Source organism: Scyliorhinus torazame, chromosome 4, assembly GCF_047496885.1.
Source record: "Scyliorhinus torazame isolate Kashiwa2021f chromosome 4, sScyTor2.1, whole genome shotgun sequence".
In the NCBI taxonomy this organism is placed as follows: domain Eukaryota; kingdom Metazoa; phylum Chordata; class Chondrichthyes; order Carcharhiniformes; family Scyliorhinidae; genus Scyliorhinus; species Scyliorhinus torazame.
The window spans coordinates 373,493,230-373,520,164 of NC_092710.1; the positions used below are offsets into that span (position 1 = coordinate 373,493,230).

Genomic DNA, 26,935 nt, shown 5'->3' on the forward strand with positions numbered 1-26,935 from the left:
CCCCTACCTCCAGATCACTAACTCTCCCATTGAAATCCCGCCCTCTCGATCACTAACTCCCATTGAAACCCCTCCCTCTAGATCACTAACTCTCAATGAAACCCCTCCCTTTAGATCACTAACTCCCATTGAAACCCCTCCCTCTCGATCACTAACTCCTATTGAAACTCCTCTCTCTAGATCACTAACTCCCATTGAAACCCCTCCCTCTAGATCACTAACTCTCCCATTGAAACCCCTCCCTCTAGATCACTAACTCCCATTGAAACCCCTCTCTCCAGATCACTAACTCTCCCACTGAAACCCCTCCCTCTAACTCCCATTGAAACCCCTCCCTCTAGATCACTAACTCCCATTGAAACCCCTCCCTCTAGATCACCAACTGCCATTGAAACCCCTCCCTCTAGATCACTAACTCCCATTGAAACCCCTCCCTCTAGATCACTAACTCCCATTGAAACCCCTCCCTCTAGATCACTAACTCTCCCATTGAAACCCCTCCCTCTGGATCACTAACTCCCATTGAACCCCTCCCTCTAGATCTCTAACTCTCCCATTGAAACCCCTCCCTCTCGATCACTAACTCTCCCATTGAAACCCCTCCCTCTGGATCACTAACTCCCATTGAACCCCTCCCTCTAGATCTCTAACTCTCCCATTGAAACCCCTCCCTCTCGATCACTAACTCCCATTGAAACCCCTCTCTCTAGATCACTAACTCCCATTGAAACCACTCCCTCTAGATCACTAACTCCCATTGAAACCCCTCCCTCTAGATCACTAACTCTCCCATTGAAACCCCTCCCTCTAGATCACTAACTCCCATTGAAACCCCTCCCTCTAGATCACTAACTCCCATTGAAACCCCTCTCTCTAGATCACTAACTCCCATTGAAACCACTCCCTCTAGATCACTAACTCCCATTGAAACCCCTCCCTCTAGATCACTAACTCTCCCATTGAAACCCCTCCCTCTAGATCACTAACTCCCATTGAAACTACTCTCTCCAGATCACTAACTCTCCCACTGAAACCCCTCCCTCTAACTCCCATTGAAACCGCTCCCTCTAGATCACCAACTGCCATTGAAACCACTCCCTCTATATCACAAACTCCCATTGAAACCCCTCCCTCTAGATCACTAACTCTCCCATTGAAACCCCTCCCTCCAGATCACTAACTCCCATTGAAACCCTCCCTCTGGATCACTAGCTCCCATTGAAACCCCTCCCTCTAGATCTCTAACTCTCCCATTGAAACCCCTCCCTCTCGATCACTAACTCCCCTTGAAACCCCTCCCTTTAGATCACAAACTCTCCCACTGAAACCCCTCCCTCTAACTCCCATTGAAACCCCTCCCTCTAGATCACTAACTTCCATTGAAACCCCTCCCTCTCGATCACTAACTCCCATTGAAACCCCTCTCTCAAGACCACTAACTCTCCCACTGAAACCCCTCACTCTAGATCACTAACTCCCATTGAAACCCCTCCCTCTAGATCACTAACTCTCATTGAAACCCCTCCCTCTAGATCACTAACTCCCATTGAAACCCCTCCCTCTAGATAACTAACTCCCACTGAAACCCCTCCCTCTAGATCACTAACTCCCATTGAAACCCCTCCCTCTCAGTCACTAACTCTCCCATTGAAACCCCTCCCTCTAGATCACTAACTCCCATTGAAACCCCTCCCTCTAGATCACTAACTGCTATTGAAACCCCTCCCTCTAGATCACTAACTCCCATTGAAACCCCTCCCTCTCGATCACTAACTCCCATTGAAACCCCTCCCTCTAGATCACTAACTCCCATTGAAACCCCTCCCTCTAGATCACTAACTCCCTTTGAAACCCCTCCCTCTAGATCACTAATTCTTCCATTGAAACACCTCCCTCTAGATCACTAACTCTCCCATTGAAACCCCTCCCTATAGATCACTAACTCTCCCATTGAAACCCCTCCCTCTAGATCACTAACTCTCCCATTGAAACCCCTTTCTCCAGATAACTAACTCCCATTGAAACCCCTCCCTCTAGATCACTAACTCCCATTGAAACCCCTCCCTCTAGATCACTAACTCCCATTGAAACCCCTCCCTCTAGATCACTAACTCCCATTGAACCCCCTCCCTCTAGATCACTAACTCCCTTTGAAACCCCTCCCTCTAGATCACTAATTCTTCCATTGAAACACCTCCCTCTAGATCACTAACTCTCCCATTGAAACCCCTCCCTATAGATCACTAACTCTCCCATTGAAACCCCTCCCTCTAGATCACTAACTCCCATTGAAACCCCTCCCTCTAGATCACTAACTCCCATTGAAACCCCTCCCTCTAGATCACTAACTCCCATTGAAACCCCTCCCTCTAGATCACTAACTCCCATTGAAACCCCTCCCTCTAGATCACTAACTCCCATTGAAACCCCTCCCTCTAGATCACTAACTCCCATTGAAACCCCTCCCTCTAGATCACTAATTCTCCCATTGAAACCCCTCCCTCTAGATCACTAACTCCCATTGAACCCCCTCCCTCTAGATCACTAACTCCCTTTGAAACCCCTCCCTCTAGATCACTAATTCTTCCATTGAAACACCTCCCTCTAGATCACTAACTCTCCCATTGAAACCCCTCCCTATAGATCACTAACTCTCCCATTGAAACCCCTCCCTCTAGATCACTAACTCTCCCATTGAAACCACTCCCTCTAGATCACTAACTCCCATTGAAACCCCTCTCTCTAGATCACTAACTCTCCCATTGAAACCCCTCCCTCTAGATCACTAACTCCCATTGAAACCCCTCCCTCTAGATCACTAACTCCCATTGAAACCACTCCCTCAAGATCACTAACTCTCCAATTGAAACCCCTCCCTCTAGATCACTAACTCCCATTGAAACCCCTCCCTCTAGATCACTAACTCCCATTGAAACCCCTCCCTCTAGATCACTAACTCTCCCATTGAAACCCCTCTCTCTAGATCACTGACTCCCCTTGAAACCCCTCCCTCTAGATCACCAAATCCCATTGAAACCCCTCCCTCTATATCACTAACTCCCATTGAAACCCCTCCCTCTAGATCACTAACTCCCATTGAAACCCCTCCCTCTCGATCACTAACTCCCATTGAAACCCCTCCCTCTAGATCACTAACTCCCATTGAAACCCCTCCCTCTAGTTCACTAACTCCCATTGAAACCCCTCCCTCTAGATCACTAACTCCCATTGAAACCCCTCCCTCTAGATCACTAACTCTCCCATTGAAACCCCTCCCTCTAGATCACTAACTCCCATTGAAACCCCTCCCTCTAGATCAGTAATTCTCATTGAAACCCCTCCCTCTAAATCACTAACTCCCATTGAAACCCCTCCTTCTCGATCACTAACGCTCCCATTGAAACTCCTCCCTGTAGATCAATCTTTATTATTGTCACAAGTAGGCTTACATTAACACTGCAATGAAGTTACTGTGAAAATCCCTTAGTCACCACATTCCGGCACCTGTTCGGGTACACTGAGGGAGAATTCAGAATATCCAATTCACCTCACAGCATGTCTTTCGGGGCTTGTGGGAGGACGCCAGAGCACCCGGAGGAAACCCACGCAGACACGGGGAGAACGTGCAGACTCCGCACAGACAGTGACCCAAGCCGGGAATCGAACCTGGGACCTTGGCGCTGTCCACTGTGCTACTAAATCCTCTGATCTAACTTTTGCACATCCTCCCCCTACTCAGAGAGTTTGTGTGGCATTAGCAAATTTCAGACGTTTCCATTTAACTACATCTGGTGCGAATGTGGATTGAAGGGAATTGGTACAAGACGTGGACTTTGCTGTGCTCCTTCTGACTCGGATTCTTAGTCAATCCCATGTCACCAAATCACAAGGCATGTGGTACAAACAGATTTTACTCCCGAATGTTTTCAGGGTGACCCGTCAGTATTTCAGGTGAGCGATGTCGATGCTGGGTTTGAAAGGACTATCAGGTCCCTTCAAGTCCAAAAGAAAGCAGTTTATTTTTAAAAATAAATTTAGAGTACCCAATTCTCTTTTTCCAATTAAGGGACAATTTAGCGTGGCCAATCCACCTACCCTGCACATCTTTGGTTTGTGGGGGTGAGACCCACGCAGACACGGGGAGAGAATGTGCAAACTTCACACGGGCAGTGACTCGAGGCCGGGATCGAAACCGGGTCCTCAGCGCTGTGAGGCAGCAGTGCTAACCACTGCACCACCGTGCTGCCCGAAGCAAGCAGTTTCAATGCGCAATGAAAGTAAACGCGGAGCTTTGTTCTGTGTCCTGCCTGCACGAGGGGATTTCAGGAATGAAAATTGGAGGAAGGGAATTGCTTGGAGCTGGTGTTCGAAGATCAGAATTGATGCGGTTAGGGAGAGCTGGAAGAAGGCTCTCATTGTTGGACGTCATTGTACAGTTGTCTCACCTCTTCTGTTTGTAAGTCAGCATTGCCTCAGATATCGGGAGTTGATGGGACATGTTGGCCCCGGACACGTATTGCATAATTCGGCTGATGATGTCAAAGGTTTCTGTGGTGAGGAGCAGAGTGTCAGTCAAATTCATCCGACAATGCGGCACTCCCTCAGTACTGACCCTCTGACAGTGCAGCACTCCCTCAGTACTGACCCTCTGACAGTGCAGCACTCCCTCAGTACTGACCCTCTGACAGTGCAGCACTCCCTCAGTACTGACCCTCTGACAGTGCAGCACCCCCTCAGTACTGACCCTCTGACAGTGCAGCACTCCCTCAGTACTGACCCTCTGACAGTGCAGCACTCCCTCAGTACTGACCCTCTGACAGTGCAGCACTCCCTCAGTACTGACCCTCTGACAGTGCAGCACTCCCTCAGTACTGACCTTCTGACAGTGCGGCACTCCCTCAGTACTGACCCTCTGACAGTGCAGCACTCCCTCAGTACTGACCCTCTGACAGTGCAGCACTCCCTCAGTACTGACCCTCTGACAGTGCGGCTCTCCCTCAGTACTGACCCTCTGACAATGCGGCACTCCCTCAGTACTGACCCTCTGACAGTGCAGCACTCCCTCAGTACTGACCCTCTGACAGTGCGGCACTCCCTCAGTACTGACCCTCTGACAGTGCGTCACTCCCTCAGTACTGAGCCTCTGACAGTGCGGCACTCCCTCAGTACTGACCCTCTGACAGTACAGCACTCCCTCAGTACTGACCCTCTGACAGTGCGGCTCTCCCTCAGCACTGACCCTCTGACAGTGCGGCACTCCCTCAGTACTGACCCTCTGATAGTGCAGCACTCCCTCAGTACTGACCCTCTGACAGTGCGGCTCTCCCTCAGCACTGACCCTCTGACAGTGCGGCTCTCCCTCAGTACTGACCCTCTGACAGTGCAGCACTCGCTCAGTACTGACTCTCTGACAGTGCAGCATTCCCTCAGTACTGACCCTTTGACAGTGCAGCACTCCCTCAGTACTGACCCTCTGACAGTGCAGCACTCCCTCAGTACTGACCCTCTGACAGTGCAGCTCTCCCTCAGTACTGACCCTGTGACAGTGCAGCACTCCATCAGTACTGACCCTCTGACAGTGCGGCACTCCCTCAGTACTGACCCTCTGACAGTGCAGCACTCCCTCAGTACTGATCCTCTGACAGTGCGGCGCTCCCTCAGTACTGACTCTCTGACAGTGCAGCACTCCCTCTGTACTGACCCTCTGACAGTACAGCACTCCCTCAGTACTGACTCTCTGACAGTGCAGCACTCCCTCAATGCTGACCCTCTGACAGTGCAGCACTCCCTCAGTACTGACCCTCTGACAGTGCAGCACTCCCTCAGTACTGACCCTCTGACAGTGCAGCACTCCCTCAGTACTGACCCTCTGACAGTGCAGCACTCCCTCAGTACTGACCCTCTGACAGTGCAGCACTCCCTCAGTACTGACCCTCTGACAGTGCAGCACTCCCTCAGTACTGACCCTCTGACAGTGCAGCACTCCCTCAGTACTGACACTCTGACAGTGCGGCACTCCCTCAGTACTGACCCTCTGACAGTGCAGCACTCCCTCAGTACTGACACTCTGACAGTGCGGCACTCCCTCAGTACTGACCCTCTGACAGTGCGGCGCTCCCTCAGTACTGACCCTCTGACAGTGCGGCACTCCCTCAGTACTGACCCTCTGACAGTGCGGCACTCCCTCAGTACTGACCCTCTGACAGTGCAGCACTCCCTCAGTACTGATCCTCTGACAGTGCGGCACTCCCTCAGTACTGACCCTCTGACAGTGCGGCACTCCCTCAGTACTGACCCTCTGACAGTGCAGCACTCCCTCAGTACTGACCCTCTGACAGTGCAGCACTCCCTCAGTACTGACCCTCTGACAGTGCAGCACTCCCTCAGTACTGACCCTCTGACAGTGCGGCACTCCCTCAGTACTGATCCTCTTACAGTGCGGCACTCCCTCAGTACTGACCCTCTGACAGTGCAGCACTCCCTCAGTACTGACCCTCTGACAGTGCGGCGCTCCCACAGTACTGACCTCTGACAGTGCAGCACTCCCTCAGTGCTGACCCTCTGACAGTGCGGCACTCCCTCAGTACTGATCCTCTGACAGTGCGGCACTCCCTCAGTACTGACCCTCTGACAGTGCAGCACTCCCTCAGTACTGACCCTCTGACAGTGCAGCACTCCCTCAGTACTGACTCTCTAACAGTGCAGCACGCCCTCGGTGCTGACCCTCTGACAGTGCAGCACTCCCTCAGTACTGACCCTCTGACAGTGCAGCACTCCCTCAGTGCTGACCCTCTGACAGTGCAGCACTCCCTCGGTGCTGACCCTCTCTTTGTACTCTAGTATCTGTCCGCCTCTTTTCTTGATGATATGTTCTTTTTTCTGGGCCTGGTTGAAGGCCCTGGCTCACGGGTAAGGGTGGGCCAATGTTCCCGTGCATTTCCTCACACAGAATGGATAGCTGGGGAGACAGGGTCTGAGCATTGGAAGGTCCGTCAGTGATAGAAGCTGGCGGCGATAACGTTACGTTGATGTCCCAGCGTGTGTGGAACCTCTCTCCCCCCTTGCTTATTAGAATTTGCTCTCTGATGGTTACCTGCAGTTGGGGGTTCTGTCTTGCTGAAGAGGTCCCTCCACGCAGAGTCCATGAAGGAGCTGTTGTATTTGTTGTCGACTGATGCCAAGTACTTGGCTAGTGGATGGGAGCCTGAAGAGGAGAGAATTAAGAATGAGCAGTAGTCCCGGAATCTGGGATGTGTAACAGCTCTGTGAAGCCAAGTTGTAACTGTGAGTTAATGGTGACTTTAAAACAATGGGGGACGTGTCCAGTCACCTGCCCCATGTTGGTAGATACTGTGGCGCTCAGTGTCCCTGGAAGCATCAAAGGGGCAAATATAGAAGTGATTGTTTGATTGGTGGCCCTGATCAGAGCCCCACAGGCCCTAGCCAGTCACCCCTGGCCTCACCCAGCTGACTGCCTGGTACGTTGGGATACCGAGGACAGGCAGACTCTGCTCCCTTTCCCCTACTCTGCAACACGGATCTTCCCAGAAGATGATGAAGGCTCTCGTCTCTCAAGGGACCCAGTGAGTAATCTCAGACAAGATTGGGACACTTATCTCTACTATTCTGACGACAAAATTGTCCAATCCCGTGACCAAACGAATGACATCATCACCAAAACAATAACCAATGCTGACATCTGCTGGACAGAGACAGCCTATCTGCTCATCAATGTCCATCAAACTCCACCAGAACCACCGGCTCGTCAATGTCCATCAAACTCCACCAGAAACACCGGCTCATCAGTGTCCATCAAACTCCACCAGAACCACCGGCTCGTCAATGTCCACCAAATCCCACCTGAACCACCGGCTCATCAATGTCCATCAGACTCCACCAGAAACACCAGCTCGTCAATGTCCATCAAACACCACCAGAACCACCGGTTTGTCAATGTCCATCAAACTCCACCCGAAACACCGGCTCATCTGCTCGTCAATGTCCATCAAACTCCACCAGAACCACCGGCTCATCAATGTCCACCAAACTCCACCAGAACCACCGACTCATCAATGTCCATCAAACTCCACAAGAAACACCAGCTCATCTGCTCGTCAATGTCCATCAGACTCCACTAGAACCACCGGCTCGTCAATGTCCATCAAACTCCTCATTTAGGGTTGCCAATTGGATTCAAAATTGGCTGGACGACAGAAGGCAGAGGGTGGTTGTAGAGGGTTGTTTTTCAAACTGGAGGCCTGTGACCAGTGGTGTGCCTCAGGGATCGGTGCTGGGTCCACTGTTATTTGTCATTTATATTAATGATTTGGATGAGAATTTAGGAGGCATGGTTAGTTAAGTTTGCAGATGACACCAAGATTGGTGGCACAGTGGATAGTGAAGAAGGTTATCTAGGATTGCAACGGGATCTTGATCAATTAGGCCAGTGGGCCGACGAATGGCAGATGGAGTTTAATTTAGATAAATGTGAGGTGATGCATTTTGGCAGATCGAATCAGGCCAGGACCTACTCAGTTAATGGTATGGCGTTGGGGAGAGTTATAGAACAAAGAGATCTAGGAGTACAGGTTCATAGCTCCTTGAAGGTGGAGTCGCAGGTGGACAGGGTGGTGAAGAAGGCATTCGGCATGCTTGGTTTCATTGGTCAGAACATTGAATACAGGAGTTGGGACGTCTTGTTGAAGTTGTACAAGACATTGGTACGGCCACACTTGGAATACTGTGTGCAGTTCTGGTCACCCTATTATAGGAAGGATATTATTAAACTGGAAAGAGTGCAGAAAAGATTTACTAGGATGTTGCCGGGACTTGATGGTTTGAGTTATAAGGAGAGGCTTGATAGACTGGGACTTTTTTCCTTGGAGCGTAGGAGGCTTAGGGGTGATCTTATAGAGGTCTATAAAATAATGAGGGGCATAGATCAGGTAGATAGTCAACATCTTTTCCCAAAGGTAGGGGAGTCTAAAACTAGAGGGCAGAGGTTTAAAGTGAGAGGGGAGAGATTCAGAAGGGCCCAGAGGGGCAATTTCTTCACTAAGAGGGTAGTGAGTGTCTGGAATGGGCTGCCAGAGGTAGTAGTAGAGGCGGGTACAATTGTGTCTTTTAAAAAACATTTAGATAGTTACATGGGTAAGATGGGTATAGAGGGTTATGGGCCAAGTGCGGGCAACTGGGACTAGCTTAACGGTAAAAACTGGGCGGCATGGCCTGGTTGGGCCGAAGGGCCTGTTTCCATGCTGTAAACTTCTATGATTCGAAACTCCACCAGAAACACCGGCTCATCTGCTTGTCAATGTCCATCAAACTCCACAAGAAACACCGGCTCATCTGCTTGTCAATGTCCATCAAACTCCACCAGAACCACCGGCTCATCTGCTCGTCCATGTCCATCAAACTCCACCAGAAACACCGGCTCATCTGCTCGTCCATGTCCATCAAACTCCACCAGAAACACCGGCTCATCTGCTCGTCAATGACCATCAAACTCCACCAGAAACACCGGCTCATCAATGTCCATCAAACTCCACCAGAAACACAGGCTCGCCAATGTCGATCAAACTCCACCAGAAACACCGACTCATCAATGTCCATCAAACATCCCCAGAAACACCGACTCATCTGCTCATCAATGTCCATCAACTCCACCAGAAACACCGACTCTTCGATGTCCATCAAACTCCACCAGAACCACCGACTCGTCAATGTCCATCAAACTTCACCAGAAACACCGGCTCATCTGCTCGTCCATGTCCACCAAACTCCACCAGAGCCACCGACTCATCGATGTCCATCAAACTCCACCAGAAACACCGACTCGTCAATGTCCATCAAGCTTCACCAGAAACACCGGCTCACCTGCTCGTCCATGTCCACCAAACTCCACCAGAACCACCGACTCATCTGCTCGTCCATGTCCATCAAACTCCACCAGAAACACCGACTCATCAATGTCCATCAAACTCCACCAGAAACACCAACTCGTCAATGTCCATCAAGCTGCACCAGAAACACCGGCTCATCGGCTCGTCAATGTCCATCAAACTCCACCAGAACCACCGGCTCATCAATGTCCATCAAACTCCACCAGAACCACCGACTCATCAATGTCCATCAGACTCCACCAGAACCACCGACTCGTCAATGTCCATCAGACTCCACCAGAACCACCGGCTCATCTGCTCGTCAATGTCCATCAAACACCGCCAGAACCACCGGCTCATCAATGTCCATCAAACTCCACCAGAAACACAGGCTCGTCAATGTCCATCAGACTCCACCAGAACCACCGGCTCATCTGCTCGTCAATGTCCATCAGACTCCACCAGAACCACCGACTCGTCAATGTCCATCAGACTCCACCAGAACCACCGGCTCATCTGCTCGTCAATGTCCATCAAACTCCGCCAGAACCACCGACTCATCTGCTCGTCCATGTCCATCAAACTCCACCAGAAACACCGACTCATCAATGTCCATCAAACTCCACCAGAAACACCGACTCATCAATGTCCATCAAACTCCACCAGAAACACCGGCTCATCTGCTCGTCAATGTCCATCAGACTCCACCAGAACCACCGGCTCATCTGCTCGTCAATGTCCATCAAACTCCACCAGAACCACCGACTCATCAATGTCCATCAGACTCCACCAGAACCACCGACTCGTCAATGTCCATCAGACTCGACCAGAACCACCGGCTCATCTGCTCGTCAATGTCCATCAAACTCCGCCAGAACCACCGGCTCATCAATGTCCATCAAACTCCACCAGAAACACAGGCTCATCAATGTCCATCAAACTCTACCTGAACCACCGACTTATCAATGTCCATCAAACTCCACCAGAACTACCGACTCGTCAATGTCCATCAAGCTCCACCAGAACCACCGGCTCATCAATGTCCATCAAACTCCACCAGAAACACCGGCTCATCAATGTCCATCAAACTCCACCTGAACCACCGACTCATCGATGTCCATCAAACTCCACCAGAAACACCGACTCGTCAATGTCCATCAAGCTTCACCAGAAACACCGGCTCACCTGCTCGTCCATGTCCACCAAACTCTACCAGAACCACCGACTCATCTGCTCGTCCATGTCCATCAAACTCCACCAGAAACACCGACTCATCAATGTCCATCAAACTCCACCAGAAACACCAACTCGTCAATGTCCATCAAGCTGCACCAGAAACACCGGCTCATCGGCTCGTCAATGTCCATCAAACTCCACCAGAACCACCGGCTCATCAATGTCCATCAAACTCCACCAGATACACCGACTCATCAATGTCCATCAGACTCCACCAGAACCACCGGCTCATCTGCTCGTCAATGTCCATCAAACACCGCCAGAACCACCGGCTCATCAATGTCCATCAAACTCCACCAGAAACACAGGCTCGTCAATGTCCATCAGACTCCACCAGAACCACCGGCTCATCTGCTCGTCAATGTCCATCAGACTCCACCAGAACCACCGACTCGTCAATGTCCATCAGACTCCACCAGAACCACCGGCTCATCTGCTCGTCAATGTCCATCAAACTCCGCCAGAACCACCGACTCATCTGCTCGTCCATGTCCATCAAACTCCACCAGAAACACCGACTCATCAATGTCCATCAAACTCCACCAGAAACACCGACTCATCAATGTCCATCAAACTCCACCAGAAACACCGGCTCATCTGCTCGTCAATGTCCATCAGACTCCACCAGAACCACCGGCTCATCTGCTCGTCAATGTCCATCAAACTCCACCAGAACCACCGACTCATCAATGTCCATCAGACTCCACCAGAACCACCGACTCGTCAATGTCCATCAGACTCGACCAGAACCACCGGCTCATCTGCTCGTCAATGTCCATCAAACTCCGCCAGAACCACCGGCTCATCAATGTCCATCAAACTCCACCAGAAACACAGGCTCATCAATGTCCATCAAACTCTACCTGAACCACCGACTTATCAATGTCCATCAAACTCCACCAGAACTACCGACTCGTCAATGTCCATCAAGCTCCACCAGAACCACCGGCTCATCAATGTCCATCAAACTCCACCAGAAACACCGGCTCATCAATGTCCATCAAACTCCACCTGAACCACCGACTCATTAATGTCCATCAAACTCCACCAGAGCCACCGACTCATCAATGTCCATCAAACTCCACCAGAACCACCGGCTCATCAATGACCATCAAACTCCACCAGAACCACCGGCTCATCTGCTCGTCCACCAAACTCCACCAGAAGCACCGACTCATCAATGTCCATCAAACTCCACCAGAACCACCGACTCGTCAATGTCCATCAAACTTCACCAGAAACACCGGCTCATCTGCTCGTCCATGTCCACCAAACTCCACCAGAGCCACCGACTCATCGATGTCCATCAAACTCCACCAGAAACACCGACTCGTCAATGTCCATCAAACTTCACCAGAAACACCGGCTCACCTGCTCGTCCATGTCCACCAAACTCCACCAGAACCACCGACTCATCTGCTCGTCCATGTCCATCAAACTCCACCAGAAACACCGACTCATCAATGTCCATCAAACTCCACCAGAAACACCAACTCGTCAATGTCCATCAAGCTGCACCAGAAACACCGGCTCATCGGCTCGTCAATGTCCATCAAACTCCACCAGAACCACCGGCTCATCAATGTCCATCAAACTCCACCAGAACCACCGACTCATCAATGTCCATCAGACTCCACCAGAACCACCGACTCGTCAATGTCCATCAGACTCCACCAGAACCACCGGCTCATCTGCTCGTCAATGTCCATCAAACTCCGCCAGAACCACCGGCTCGTCAATGTCCATCAGACTCCACCAGAACCACCGGCTCATCTGCTCGTCAATGTCCATCAGACTCCACCAGAACCACCGACTCGTCAATGTCCATCAGACTCCACCAGAACCACCGGCTCATCTGCTCGTCAATGTCCATCAAACTCCGCCAGAACCACCGGATCATCAATGTCCACCAAACTCCACCAGAACCACCGACTCATCTGCTCGTCCATGTCCATCAAACTCCACCAGAAACACCGACTCATCAATGTCCATCAAACTCCACCAGAAACACCGACTCATCAATGTCCATCAAACTCCACCAGAAACACCGGCTCATCTGCTCGTCAATGTCCATCAGACTCCACCAGAACCACCGGCTCATCTGCTCGTCAATGTCCATCAAACTCCACCAGAACCACCGACTCATCAATGTCCATCAGACTCCACCAGAACCACCGACTCGTCAATGTCCATCAGACTCCACCAGAACCACCGGCTCATCTGCTCGTCAATGTCCATCAAACTCCGCCAGAACCACCGGCTCATCAATGTCCATCAAACTCCACCAGAAACACAGGCTCATCAATGTCCATCAAACTCTACCTGAACCACCGACTTATCAATGTCCATCAAACTCCACCAGAACTACCGACTCGTCAATGTCCATCAAGCTCCACCAGAACCACCGGCTCATCAATGTCCATCAAACTCCACCAGAAACACCGGCTCATCAATGTCCATCAAACTCCACCTGAACCACCGACTCATTAATGTCCATCAAACTCCACCAGAACCACCGACTCATCAATGTCCATCAAACTCCACCAGAACCACCGGCTCATCAATGTCCATCAAACTCCACCAGAACCACCGGCTCATCTGCTCGTCCACCAAACTCCACCAGAAGCACCGACTCATCAATGTCCATCAAACTCCACCAGAAACACCGGCTCATCAATGTCCATCAAACTCCACCAGAAGCACCGACTCGTCAATGTCCATCAAACTCCACCAGAAACACCGGCTCAATGTCCATCAAACTCCACCAGAAGCACCGACTCGTCAATGTCCATCAAACTCCACCAGAACCACCGGCTCATCTGCTCGTCAATGTCCATCAAACTCCACCAGAACCACCGACTCGTCAAGGTCCATCAAACTCCACCAGAAACACCGGCTCATCAATGTCCATCAAACTCCACCAGGAGCACCGACTCGTCAATGTCCATCAAACCTCACCAGAAACACCGGCTCATCTGCTCGTCCATGTCCACCAAACTCCACCAGAACCACCGACTCATCAATGTCCATCAAACTCCACCAGAAACACCGACTCATCAATGTCCATCAAACTCCACCAGAAACACCGGCTCATCTGCTCGTCCATGTCCACCAAACTCCACCAGAAACACCGACTCATCAATGTCCATCAAACTCCACCAGAAACACCGACTCGTTAATGTCCATCAAACTCCACCAGAAACACCGGCTCATCTGCTCGTCCATGTCCACCAAACTCCACCAGAAACACCGGCTCGTCAATGTCCATCAGACTCCACGAGAAACACCGGCTCATCAATGTCCATCAAACTCCACCAGAAACACCGGCTCATCTGCTCGTCAATTTCCACCAAACTCCACCAGAAACACCGACTCATCAATGTCCATCAAACTCCACCAGAAACACCGGCTCATCTGCTCGTCAATGTCCACCAAACTCCACCTGAACCACCGGCTCGTCAATGTCCATCAAACTCCACCAGAACCACCGGCTCATCTGCTCTTCAATGTCCACCAAACTCCACCAGAAACACCGACTCATCAATGTCCATCAAACTCCACCAGAAACACCGGCTCATCTGCTCGTCAATGTCCACCAAACTCCACCTGAACCACCGGCTCGTCAATATCCATCAAACTCCACCAGAACCAACGGCTCATCTGCTCGTCAATGTCCATCAAACTCCACATGAACCACCGGCTCGTCAATGTCCATCAAACTCCACCAGAAACAGCGGCTCATCTGCTCGTCCATGTCCATCAAACTCCACCAGAACCACCGACTCATCGATGTCCATCAAACTCCACCAGAAACACCGACTCGTCAATGTCCATCAAACTTCACCAGAAACACCGGCTCATCTGCTCGTCCATGTCCACCAAACTCCACCAGAGCCACCGACTCATCGATGTACATCAAACTCCACCAGAAACACCGACTCGTCAATGTCCATCAAACTTCACCAGAAACACCGGCTCACCTGCTCGTCCATGTCCAGCAAACTCCACAAAAACCACCGACTCATCTGCTCGTCCATGTCCATCAAACTCCACCAGAAACACCGACTCATCAATGTCCATCAAACTCCACCAGAAACACCAACTCGTCAATGTCCATCAAGCTCCACCAGAAACACCGGCTCATCGGCTCGTCAATGTCCATCAAACTCCACCAGAACCACCGGCTCATCAATGTCCATCAAACTCCACCAGAAACACCGACTCATCAATGTCCATCAAACTCCACCAGAAACACCGGCTCATCTGCTCGTCAATGTCCACCAAACTCCACCTGAACCACCGGCTCGTCAATGTCCATCAAACTCCACCAGAACCACCGGCTCGTCAATGTCCATCAAACTCCACCAGAAACACCGACTCATCAATGTCCATCAAACTCCGCCAGAACCACCGGCTCATCAATGTCCATCAAACTCCACCAGAAACACAGGCTCATCAATGTCCATCAAACTCTACCTGAACCACCGACTCATCAATGTCCATCAAACTCCACCAGAACCACCGACTCGTCAATGTCCATCAAACTCCACCAGAAACACCGGCTCATCAATGTCCATCAAACTCCACCTGAACCACCGACTCATTAATGTCCATCAAACTCCACCAGAACCACCGACTCGTCAATGTCCATCAAACTCCACCAGAAACACCGACTCATTAATGTCCATCAAACTCCACCACAACCACCGGCTCATCAATGTCCATCAAACTCCACCAGAGCCACCGACTCATCGATGTCCATCAAACTCCACCAGAACCACCGACTCGTCAATGTCCATCAAACTCCACCAGAAACACCGGCTCATCAATGTCCATCAAACTCCACCTGAACCACCGACTCATTAATGTCCATCAAACTCCACCACAACCACCGGCTCATCAATGTCCATCAAACTCGACCAGAACCACCGGCTCATCTGCTCGTCCACCAAACTCCACCAGAAGCACCGACTCATCAATGTCCACCAAACTCCACCAGAAACAACGGCTCATCAATGTCCATCAAACTCCACCAGAAGCACCGACTCGTCAATGTCCATCAAACTCCACCACAACCACCGGCTCATCAATGTCCATCAAACTCCACCAGAACCACCGGCTCATCTGCTCGTCCACCAAACTCCACCAGAAGCACCGACTCATCAATGTCCACCAAACTCCACCAGAAACACCGGCTCATCAATGTCCTCCAAACTCCACCAGAAACACGGCTCATCAATGTCCATCAAACTTCACCAGGAGCACCGACTCGTCAATGTCCATCAAACTTCACCAGAAACACCGGCTCATCTGCTCGTCCATGTCCACCAAACTCCACCAGAACCACCGGCTCGTCAATGTCCATCAAACTCCACCAGAAACACCGGCTCGTCAATGTCCATCAAACTCCACCAGAAACACCGACTCATCAATGTCCATCAAACTCCACCAGAAACACCGGCTCATCTGCTCGTCAATGTCCATCAAACTCCGCCAGAACCACCGGCTCATCAATGTCCATCAAACTCCACCAGAAACACAGGCTCATCAATGTCCATCAAACTCCACCAGAACCACCGACTCGTCAATGTCCATCAAACTCCACCAGAACCACCGACTCGTCAATGTCCATCAAGCTCCACCAGAACCACCGGCTCATCAATGTCCATCAAACTCCACCAGAAACACAGGCTCATCAATGTCCATCAAACTCCACCAGAACCACCGACTCGTCAATGTCCATCAAGCTCCACCAGAACCACCGGCTCATCAATGTCCATCAAACTCCACCAGAAACACCGGCTCATCAATGACCATCAAACTCTACCTGAACCACCGACTCATTAATGTCCATCAAACTCTACCAGAACCACCGACTCGTCAATGTCCATCAAACTCCACCACAACCACCGGCTCATCAATGTCCATCAAACTCCACCAGAGCCACCGACTCATCGATGTCCATCAAACTCCACCAGAACCACCGACTCGTCAATGTCCATCAAACTCCACCAGAAACACCGGCTCATCAATGTCCATCAAACTCCACCTGAACCACCGACTGATTAATGTCCATCAAACTCCACCACAACCACCGGCTCATCAATGTCCATCAAACTCGACCAGAACCACCAGCTCATCTGCTCGTCCACCAAACTCCACCAGAAGCACCGACTCATCAATGTCCACCAAACTCCACCAGAAACAACGGCTCATCAATGTCCATCAAACTCCACCAGAAGCACCGACTCGTCAATGTCCATCAAGCTCCACCAGAACCACCGGCTCATCTGCTCGTCCACCAAACTCCACCAGAAGCACCGACTCATCAATGTCCACCAAACTCCACCAGAAACACCGGCTCATCAATGTCCACCAAACTCCACCAGAAACACGGCTCATCAATGTCCATCAAACTCCACCAGGAGCACCGACTCGTCAATGTCCATCAAACTTCACCAGAAACACCGGTTCATCTGCTCGTCCATGTCCACCAAACTCCACCAGAACCACCGACTCATCAATGTCCATCAAACTCCACCAGAAACACCGGCTCGTCAATGTCCATCAAACTCCACCAGAACCACCGACTCATCAATGTCCATCAAACTCCACCGGAAACACCGGCTCATCTGCTCGTCAATGTCCATCAAACTCCGCCAGAACCACCGGCTCATCAATGTCCATCAAACTCCACCAGAAACACAGGCTCATCAATGTCCATCAAACTCTACCTGAACCACCGACTCATCAATGTCCATCAAACTCCACCAGAACCACCGACTCGTCAATGTCCATCAAGCTCCACCAGAACCACCGGCTCATCAATGTCCATCAAACTCCACCAGAAACACCGGCTCATCAATGTCCATCAAACTCCACCTGAACCACCGACTCATTAATGTCCATCAAACTCTACCAGAACCACCGACTCGTCAATGTCCATCAAACTCCACCAGAAACACCGACTCATTAATGTCCATCAAACTCCACCACAACCACCGGCTCATCAATGTCCATCAAACTCCACCAGAGCCACCGACTCATCGATGTCCATCAAACTCCACCAGAACCACCGACTCGTCAATGTCCATCAAACTCCACCAGAAACACCGGCTCATCAATGTCCATCAAACTCCACCTGAACCACCGACTCATTAATGTCCATCAAACTCCACCACAACCACCGGCTCATCAATGTCCATCAAACTCCACCAGAACCACCGGCTCATCTGCTCGTCCACCAAACTCCACCAGAAGCACCGACTCATCAATGTCCACCAAACTCCACCAGAAACAACGGCTCATCAATGTCCATCAAACTCCACCAGAAGCACCGACTCGTCAATGTCCATCAAACTCCACCAGAACCACCGGCTCATCTGCTCGTCCACCAAACTCCACCAGAAGCACCGACTCATCAATGTCCACCAAACTCCACCAGAAACACCGGCTCATCAATGTCCACCAAAGTCCACCAGAAACACGGCTCATCAATGTCCATCAAACTCCACCAGGAGCACCGACTCGTCAATGTCCATCAAACTTCACCAGAAACACCGGCTCATCTGCTCGTCCATGGTCACCAAACTCCACCAGAACCACCGACTCATCAATGTCCATCAAACTCCACCAGAAACACCGGCTCATCAATGTCCATCAAACTCCACCAGTAACACCGGCTCATCTGCTCGTCCATGTCCACCAAACTCCACCAGAAACACCGACTCATCAATGTCCATCAAACTCCACCAGAAACACCGACTCGTTAATGTCCATCAGACTCCACCAGAACCATCGACTCGTCAATGTCCATCAGACTCCACCAGAACCACCGGCTCATCTGCTCGTCAATGTCCATCAAACTCCGCCAGAACAACCGGCTCATCAATGTCCATCAAACTCCACCAGAAACACAGGCTCATCAATGTCCATCAAACTCTACCTGAACCACCGACTCATCAATGTCCATCAAACTCCACCAGAAACACTGGCTCATCTGCTCGTCCATGTCCATCAAACTCCACCAGGAACACCGACTCATCAATGTCCATCAAACTCCACCAGAAACACCGACTCATCAATGTCCATCAAACTTCACCAGAAACACCGGCTCATCTGCTCGTCAATGTCCATCAAACTCCACCAGAAACACCGGCTCATCTGCTCGTCAATGACCTTCAAACTCCACCAGAAACACCAGCTCGTCAATGTCCATCAAACTTCACCAGAAACACCGGCTCATCTGCTCGTCCATGTCCATCAAACTCCACCAGAACCACCGACTCATCAATGTCCATCAAACTCCACCAGAACCACCGGCTCGTCAATGTCCATCAAACTCCACCAGAACCACCGACTCATCAATGTCCATCAAACTCCACCAGAACCACCGGCTCATCATTGTCCATCAAACTCCACCAGAAACACCGACTCATCAATGTCCATCAAACTCCACCAGAAACACCGACTCATCAATGTCCATCAAACTTCACCAGAAACACCGGCTCATCTGCTCGTCAATGTCCATCAAACTCCACCAAAAACACCGGCTCATCTCCTCGTCAACGACCATCAAACTCCACCAGAAACACCAGCTCGTCAATGTCCATCAAACTTCACCAGAAACACCGGCTCATCTGCTCGTCCATGTCCATCAAACTCCACCAGAACCACCGACTCATCAATGTCCATCAAACTCCACCAGAACCACCGGCTCGTCAATGTCCATCAAACTCCCCCAGAACCACCGACTCATCAATGTCCATCAAACTCCACCAGAACCACCGGCTCATCATTGTCCATCAAACTTCACCAGAAACACCGGCTCATCTGCTCGTCCATGTCCACCAAACTCGACCAGAACCACCGACTCATCAATGTCCACCAAACTCCACCTGAACCACCGGCTCGTCAATGTCCATCAAACTCCACCTGAACCACCGGCTCATCAATGTCCATCAAACTCCAGCAGAACCACCGGCTCATCAATGTTCATCAAACTTCACCAGAAACACCGGCTCATCTGCTCGTCCATGTCCACCAAACTCCACCAGAAACACCGACTCATCAATGTCCATCAATCTCCACCAGAAACACCGGCTCATCTGCTCGTCCATGTCCACCAAACCCCACCTGAACCACCGACTCATCAATGTCCACCAAACTCCACCTGAACCACCGGCTCATCAATGTCCATCAAACTCCACCAGAAACACCGGCTCATCTGCTCGTCAATGTCCATCAAACTCCACCAGAAACACCGGCTCATCTGCTCGTCAATGTCCATCAAACTCCACCAGAAACACCGGCTCGTCAATGTCCATCAAACTCCACCAGAAACACCGGCTCATCTGCTCGTCAATGTCCATCAAACTCCACCAGAAACACCGGCTCATCTGCTCGTCAATGTCCATCAAACTCCACCAGAACCACCGACTCATCAATGTCCATCAGACTCCACCAGAACCACCGACTCGTCAATGTCCATCAGACACCACCAGAACCACCGGCTCATCTGCTCGTCAATGTCCATCAAACTCCGCCAGAACCACCGGCTCATCAATGTCCATCAAACTCCACCAGAAACACAGGCTCATCAATGTCCATCAAACTCTACCTGAACCACCGACTTATCAATGTCCATCAAACTCCACCAGAACTACCGACTCGTCAATGTCCATCAAGCTCCACCAGAACCACCGGCTCATCAATGTCCATCAAACTCCACCAGAAACACCGGCTCATCAATGTCCATCAAACTCCACCTGAACCACCGACTCATTAATGTCCATCAAACTCCACCAGAACCACCGACTCGTCAATGTCCATCAAACTCCACCAGAAACACCGACTCATCAATGTCCATCAAACTCCACCAGAACCACCGGCTCATCAATGTCCATCAAACTCCACCAGAACCACCGGCTCATCTGCTCGTCCACCAAACTCCACCAGAAGCACCGACTCATCAATGTCCATCAAACTCCACCAGAAACACCGGCTCATCAATGTCCATCAAACTCCACCAGAAACACCGGCTCAATGTCCATCAAACTCCACCAGAAGCACCGACTCGTCAATGTCCATCAAACTCCACCAGAACCACCGGCTCATCTGCTCGTCAATGTCCATCAAACTCCACCAGAAACACCGACTCGTCAAGGTCCATCAAACTCCACCAGAAACACCGGCTCATCAATGTCCATCAAACTCCACCAGGAGCACCGACTCGTCAATGTCCATCAAACTTCACCAGAAACACCGGCTCATCTGCTCGTCCATGTCCACCAAACTCCACCAGAACCACCGACTCATCAATGTCCATCAAACCCCATCAGAAACACCGGCTCATCAATGTCCATCAAACTCCACCAGAAACACCGGCTCATCTGCTCGTCCATGTCCACCAAACTCCACCAGAAACACCGACTCATCAATGTCCATCACACTCCACCAGAAACACCGACTCGTCAATGTCCATCAAACTCCACCAGAAACACCGGCTCATCTGCTCGTCCATGTCCACCAAACTCCACCAGAAACACCGACTCATTAATGTCCATCAAACTCCACCAGAAACACCGACTCGTTAATGTCCATCAAACTCCACCAGAAACACCGGCTCATCAATGTCCATCAGACCCCACCAGAAACACCGGCTCATCAATGTCCATCAAACTCCACCAGAAACACCGGCTCATCTGCTCGTCAATTTCCACCAAACTCCACCAGAAACACCGACTCATCAATGTCCATCAAACTCCACCAGAAACACCGGCTCATCTGCTCGTCAATGTCCACCAAACTCCACCTGAACCACCGGCTCGTCAATATCCATCAAACTCCACCAGAACCACCGGCTCATCTGCTCTTCAATGTCCACCAAACTCCACCAGAAACACCGACTCATCAATATCCATCAAACTCCACCAGAAACACCGGCTCATCTGCTCGTCAATGTCCATCAAACTGCACCTAAACCACCGGCTCGTCAATGTCCATCAAACTTCACCAGAAACACCGGCTCATCTGCTCGTCCATGTCCATCAAACTCCACCAGAACCACCGACTCATCAATGTCCATCAAACTCCACCAGAACCACCGGCTCGTCAATGTCCATCAAACTCCACCAGAACCACCGGCTCATCATTGTCCATCAAACTTCACCAGAAACACCGGCTCATCTGCTCGTCCATGTCCACCAAACTCGACCAGAACCACCGACTCATCAATGTCCACCAAACTCCACCTGAACCACCGGCTCGTCAATGTCCATCAAACTCCACCTGAACCACCGGCTCATCAATGTCCATCAAACTCCAGCAGAACCACCGGCTCATCAATGTCCATCAAACTCCAGCAGAACCACCGGCTCATCAATGTCCATCAATCTCCACCAGAAACACCGGCTCATCTGCTCGTCCATGTCCACCAAACCCCACCTGAACCACCGACTCATCAATGTCCACCAAACTCCACCTGAACCACCGGCTCATCAATGTCCATCAAACTCCACCAGAAACACCGGCTCATCTGCTCGTCAATGTCCATCAAACTCCACCAGAAACACCGGCTCATCTGCTCGTCAATGTCCATCAAACTCCACCAGAAACACCGGCTCGTCAATGTCCATCAAACTCCACCAGAAACACAGGCTCATCTGCTCGTCAATGTCCATCAAACTCCACCAGAACCACCGACTCATCAATGTCCATCAGACTCCACCAGAACCACCGACTCGTCAATGTCCATCAGACTCCACCAGAACCACCGACTCATCTGCTCGTCAATGTCCATCAAACTCCGCCAGAACCACCGGCTCATCAATGTCCATCAAACTCCACCAGAAACACAGGCTCATCAATGTCCATCAAACTCTACCTGAACCACCGACTTATCAATGTCCATCAAACTCCACCAGAACTACCGACTCGTCAATGTCCATCAAGCTCCACCAGAACCACCGGCTCATCAATGTCCATCAAACTCCACCAGAAACACCGGCTCATCAATGTCCATCAAACTCCACCTGAACCACCGACTCATTAATGTCCATCAAACTCCACCAGAACCACCGACTAGTCAATGTCCATCAAACTCCACCAGAAACACCGACTCATCAATGTCCATCAAACTCCACCAGAACCACCGGCTCATCAATGTCCATCAAACTCCACCAGAACCACCGGCTCATCTGCTCGTCCACCAAACTCCACCAGAAGCACCGACTTATCAATGTCCATCAAACTCCACCAGAAACACCGGCTCATCAATGTCCATCAAACTCCACCAGAAACACCGGCTCAATGTCCATCAAACTCCACCAGAAGCACCGACTCGTCAATGTCCATCAAACTCCACCAGAACCACCGGCTCATCTGCTCGTCAATGTCCATCAAACTCCACCAGAAACACCGACTCGTCAAGGTCCATCAAACTCCGCCAGAACAACCGGCTCATCAATGTCCATCAAACTCCACCAGAAACACAGGCTCATCAATGTCCATCAAACTCTACCTGAACCACCGACTCATCAATGTCCATCAAACTCCACCAGAAACACTGGCTCATCTGCTCGTCCATGTCCATCAAACTCCACCAGGAACACCGACTCATCAATGTCCATCAAACTCCACCAGAAACACCGACTCATCAATGTCCATCAAACTTCACCAGAAACACCGGCTCATCTGCTCGTCAATGTCCATCAAACTCCACCAGAAACACCGGCTCATCTGCTCGTCAATGACCTTCAAACTCCACCAGAAACACCAGCTCGTCAATGTCCATCAAACTTCACCAGAAACACCGGCTCATCTGCTCGTCCATGTCCATCAAACTCCACCAGAACCACCGACTCATCAATGTCCATCAAACTCCACCAGAACCACCGGCTCGTCAATGTCCATCAAACTCCACCAGAACCACCGACTCATCAATGTCCATCAAACTCCACCAGAACCACCGGCTCATCATTGTCCATCAAACTCCACCAGAAACACCGACTCATCAATGTCCATCAAACTCCACCAGAAACACCGACTCATCAATGTCCATCAAACTTCACCAGAAACACCGGCTCATCTGCTCGTCAATGTCCATCAAACTCCACCAGAAACACCGGCTCATCTCCTCGTCAACGACCATCAAACTCCACCAGAAACACCAGCTCGTCAATGTCCATCAAACTTCACCAGAAACACCGGCTCATCTGCTCGTCCATATCCATCAAACTCCACCAGAACCACCGACTCATCAATGTCCATCAAACTCCACCAGAACCACCGGCTCGTCAATGTCCATCAAACTCCCCCAGAACCACCGACTCATCAATGTCCATCAAACTCCATAGAACCACCGGCTCATCATTGTCCATCAAACTTCACCAGAAACACCGGCTCATCTGCTCGTCCATGTCCACCAAACTCGACCAGAACCACCGACTCATCAATGTCCACCAAACTCCACCTGAACCACCGGCTCGTCAATGTCCATCAAACTCCACCTGAACCACCGGCTCATCAATGTCCATCAAACTCCAGCAGAACCACCGGCTCATCAATGTTCATCAAACTTCACCAGAAACACCGGCTCATCTGCTCGTCCATGTCCACCAAACTCCACCAGAAACACCGACTCATCAATGTCCATCAATCTCCACCAGAAACACCGGCTCATCTGCTCGTCCATGTCCACCAAACCCCACCTGAACCACCGACTCATCAATGTCCACCAAACTCCACCTGAACCACCGGGTCATCAATGTCCATCAAACTCCACCAGAAACACCGGCTCATCTGCTCGTCAATGTCCATCAAACTCCACCAGAAACACCGGCTCATCTGCTCGTCAATGTCCATCAAACTCCACCAGAAACACCGGCTCGTCAATGTCCATCAAACTCCACCAGAAACACCGGCTCATCTGCTCGTCAATGTCCATCAAACTCCACCAGAAACACCGGCTCATCTGCTCGTCAATGTCCATCAAACTCCACCAGAACCACCGACTCATCAATGTCCATCAGACTCCACCAGAACCACCGACTCGTCAATGTCCATCAGACACCACCAGAACCACCGGCTCATCTGCTCGTCAATGTCCATCAAACTCCGCCAGAACCACCGGCTCATCAATGTCCATCAAACTCCACCAGAAACACAGGCTCATCAATGTCCATCAAACTCTACCTGAACCACCGACTTATCAATGTCCATCAAACTCCACCAGAACTACCGACTCGTCAATGTCCATCAAGCTCCACCAGAACCACCGGCTCATCAATGTCCATCAAACTCCACCAGAAACACCGGCTCATCAATGTCCATCAAACTCCACCTGAACCACCGACTCATTAATGTCCATCAAACTCCACCAGAACCACCGACTCGTCAATGTCCATCAAACTCCACCAGAAACACCGACTCATCAATGTCCATCAAACTCCACCAGAACCACCGGCTCATCAATGTCCATCAAACTCCACCAGAACCACCGGCTCATCTGCTCGTCCACCAAACTCCACCAGAAGCACCGACTCATCAATGTCCATCAAACTCCACCAGAAACACCGGCTCATCAATGTCCATCAAACTCCACCAGAAACACCGGCTCAATGTCCATCAAACTCCACCAGAAGCACCGACTCGTCAATGTCCATCAAACTCCACCAGAACCACCGGCTCATCTGCTCGTCAATGTCCATCAAACTCCACCAGAAACACCGACTCGTCAAGGTCCATCAAACTCCACCAGAAACACCGGCTCATCAATGTCCATCAAACTCCACCAGGAGCACTGACTCGTCAATGTCCATCAAACTTCACCAGAAACACCGGCTCATCTGCTCGTCCATGTCCACCAAACTCCACCAGAACCACCGACTCATCAATGTCCATCAAACCCCATCAGAAACACCGGCTCATCAATGTCCATCAAACTCCACCAGAAACACCGGCTCATCTGCTCGTCCATGTCCACCAAACTCCACCAGAAACACCGACTCATCAATGTCCATCACACTCCACCAGAAACACCGACTCGTCAATGTCCATCAAACTCCACCAGAAACACCGGCTCATCTGCTCGTCCATGTCCACCAAACTCCACCAGAAACACCGACTCATTAATGTCCATCAAACTCCACCAGAAACACCGACTCGTTAATGTCCATCAAACTCCACCAGAAACACCGGCTCATCAATGTCCATCAGACTCCACCAGAAACACCGGCTCATCAATGTCCATCAAACTCCACCAGAAACACCGGCTCATCTGCTCGTCAATTTCCACCAAACTCCACCAGAAACACCGACTCATCAATGTCCATCAAACTCCACCAGAAACACCGGCTCATCTGCTCGTCAATGTCCACCAAACTCCACCTGAACCACCGGCTCGTCAATATCCATCAAACTCCACCAGAACCACCGGCTCATCTGCTCTTCAATGTCCACCAAACTCCACCAGAAACACCGACTCATCAATATCCATCAAACTCCACCAGAAACACCGGCTCATCTGCTCGTCAATGTCCATCAAACTGCACCTAAACCACCGGCTCGTCAATGTCCATCAAACTTCACCAGAAACACCGGCTCATCTGCTCGTCCATGTCCATCAAACTCCACCAGAACCACCGACTCATCAATGTCCATCAAACTCCACCAGAACCACCGGCTCGTCAATGTCCATCAAACTCCACCAGAACCACCGGCTCATCATTGTCCATCAAACTTCACCAGAAACACCGGCTCATCTGCTCGTCCATGTCCACCAAACTCGACCAGAACCACCGACTCATCAATGTCCACCA

The 26,935-nt window shown here is 50.8% G+C and overlaps 1 protein-coding gene across 4 annotated transcripts in view; it reads right to left on the minus strand.

Annotated features, from left to right (window-relative positions):
• LOC140411248 (phosphofurin acidic cluster sorting protein 1-like) overlaps positions 1-26,935 on the minus strand; it is a 911,105-nt gene that overhangs the window by 216,301 nt on the left and 667,869 nt on the right. For all 4 annotated transcript variants that reach the window (XM_072500372.1, XM_072500373.1, XM_072500371.1 and 1 more), the window contains 2 exons: positions 7,094-7,204; positions 4,446-4,548 (listed from right to left, as the gene is read on the minus strand). In XM_072500372.1, the coding sequence (XP_072356473.1) occupies positions 4,446-4,548; positions 7,094-7,204 (214 nt within the window). The remainder of the gene's footprint in view (positions 1-4,445; positions 4,549-7,093; positions 7,205-26,935) is intronic.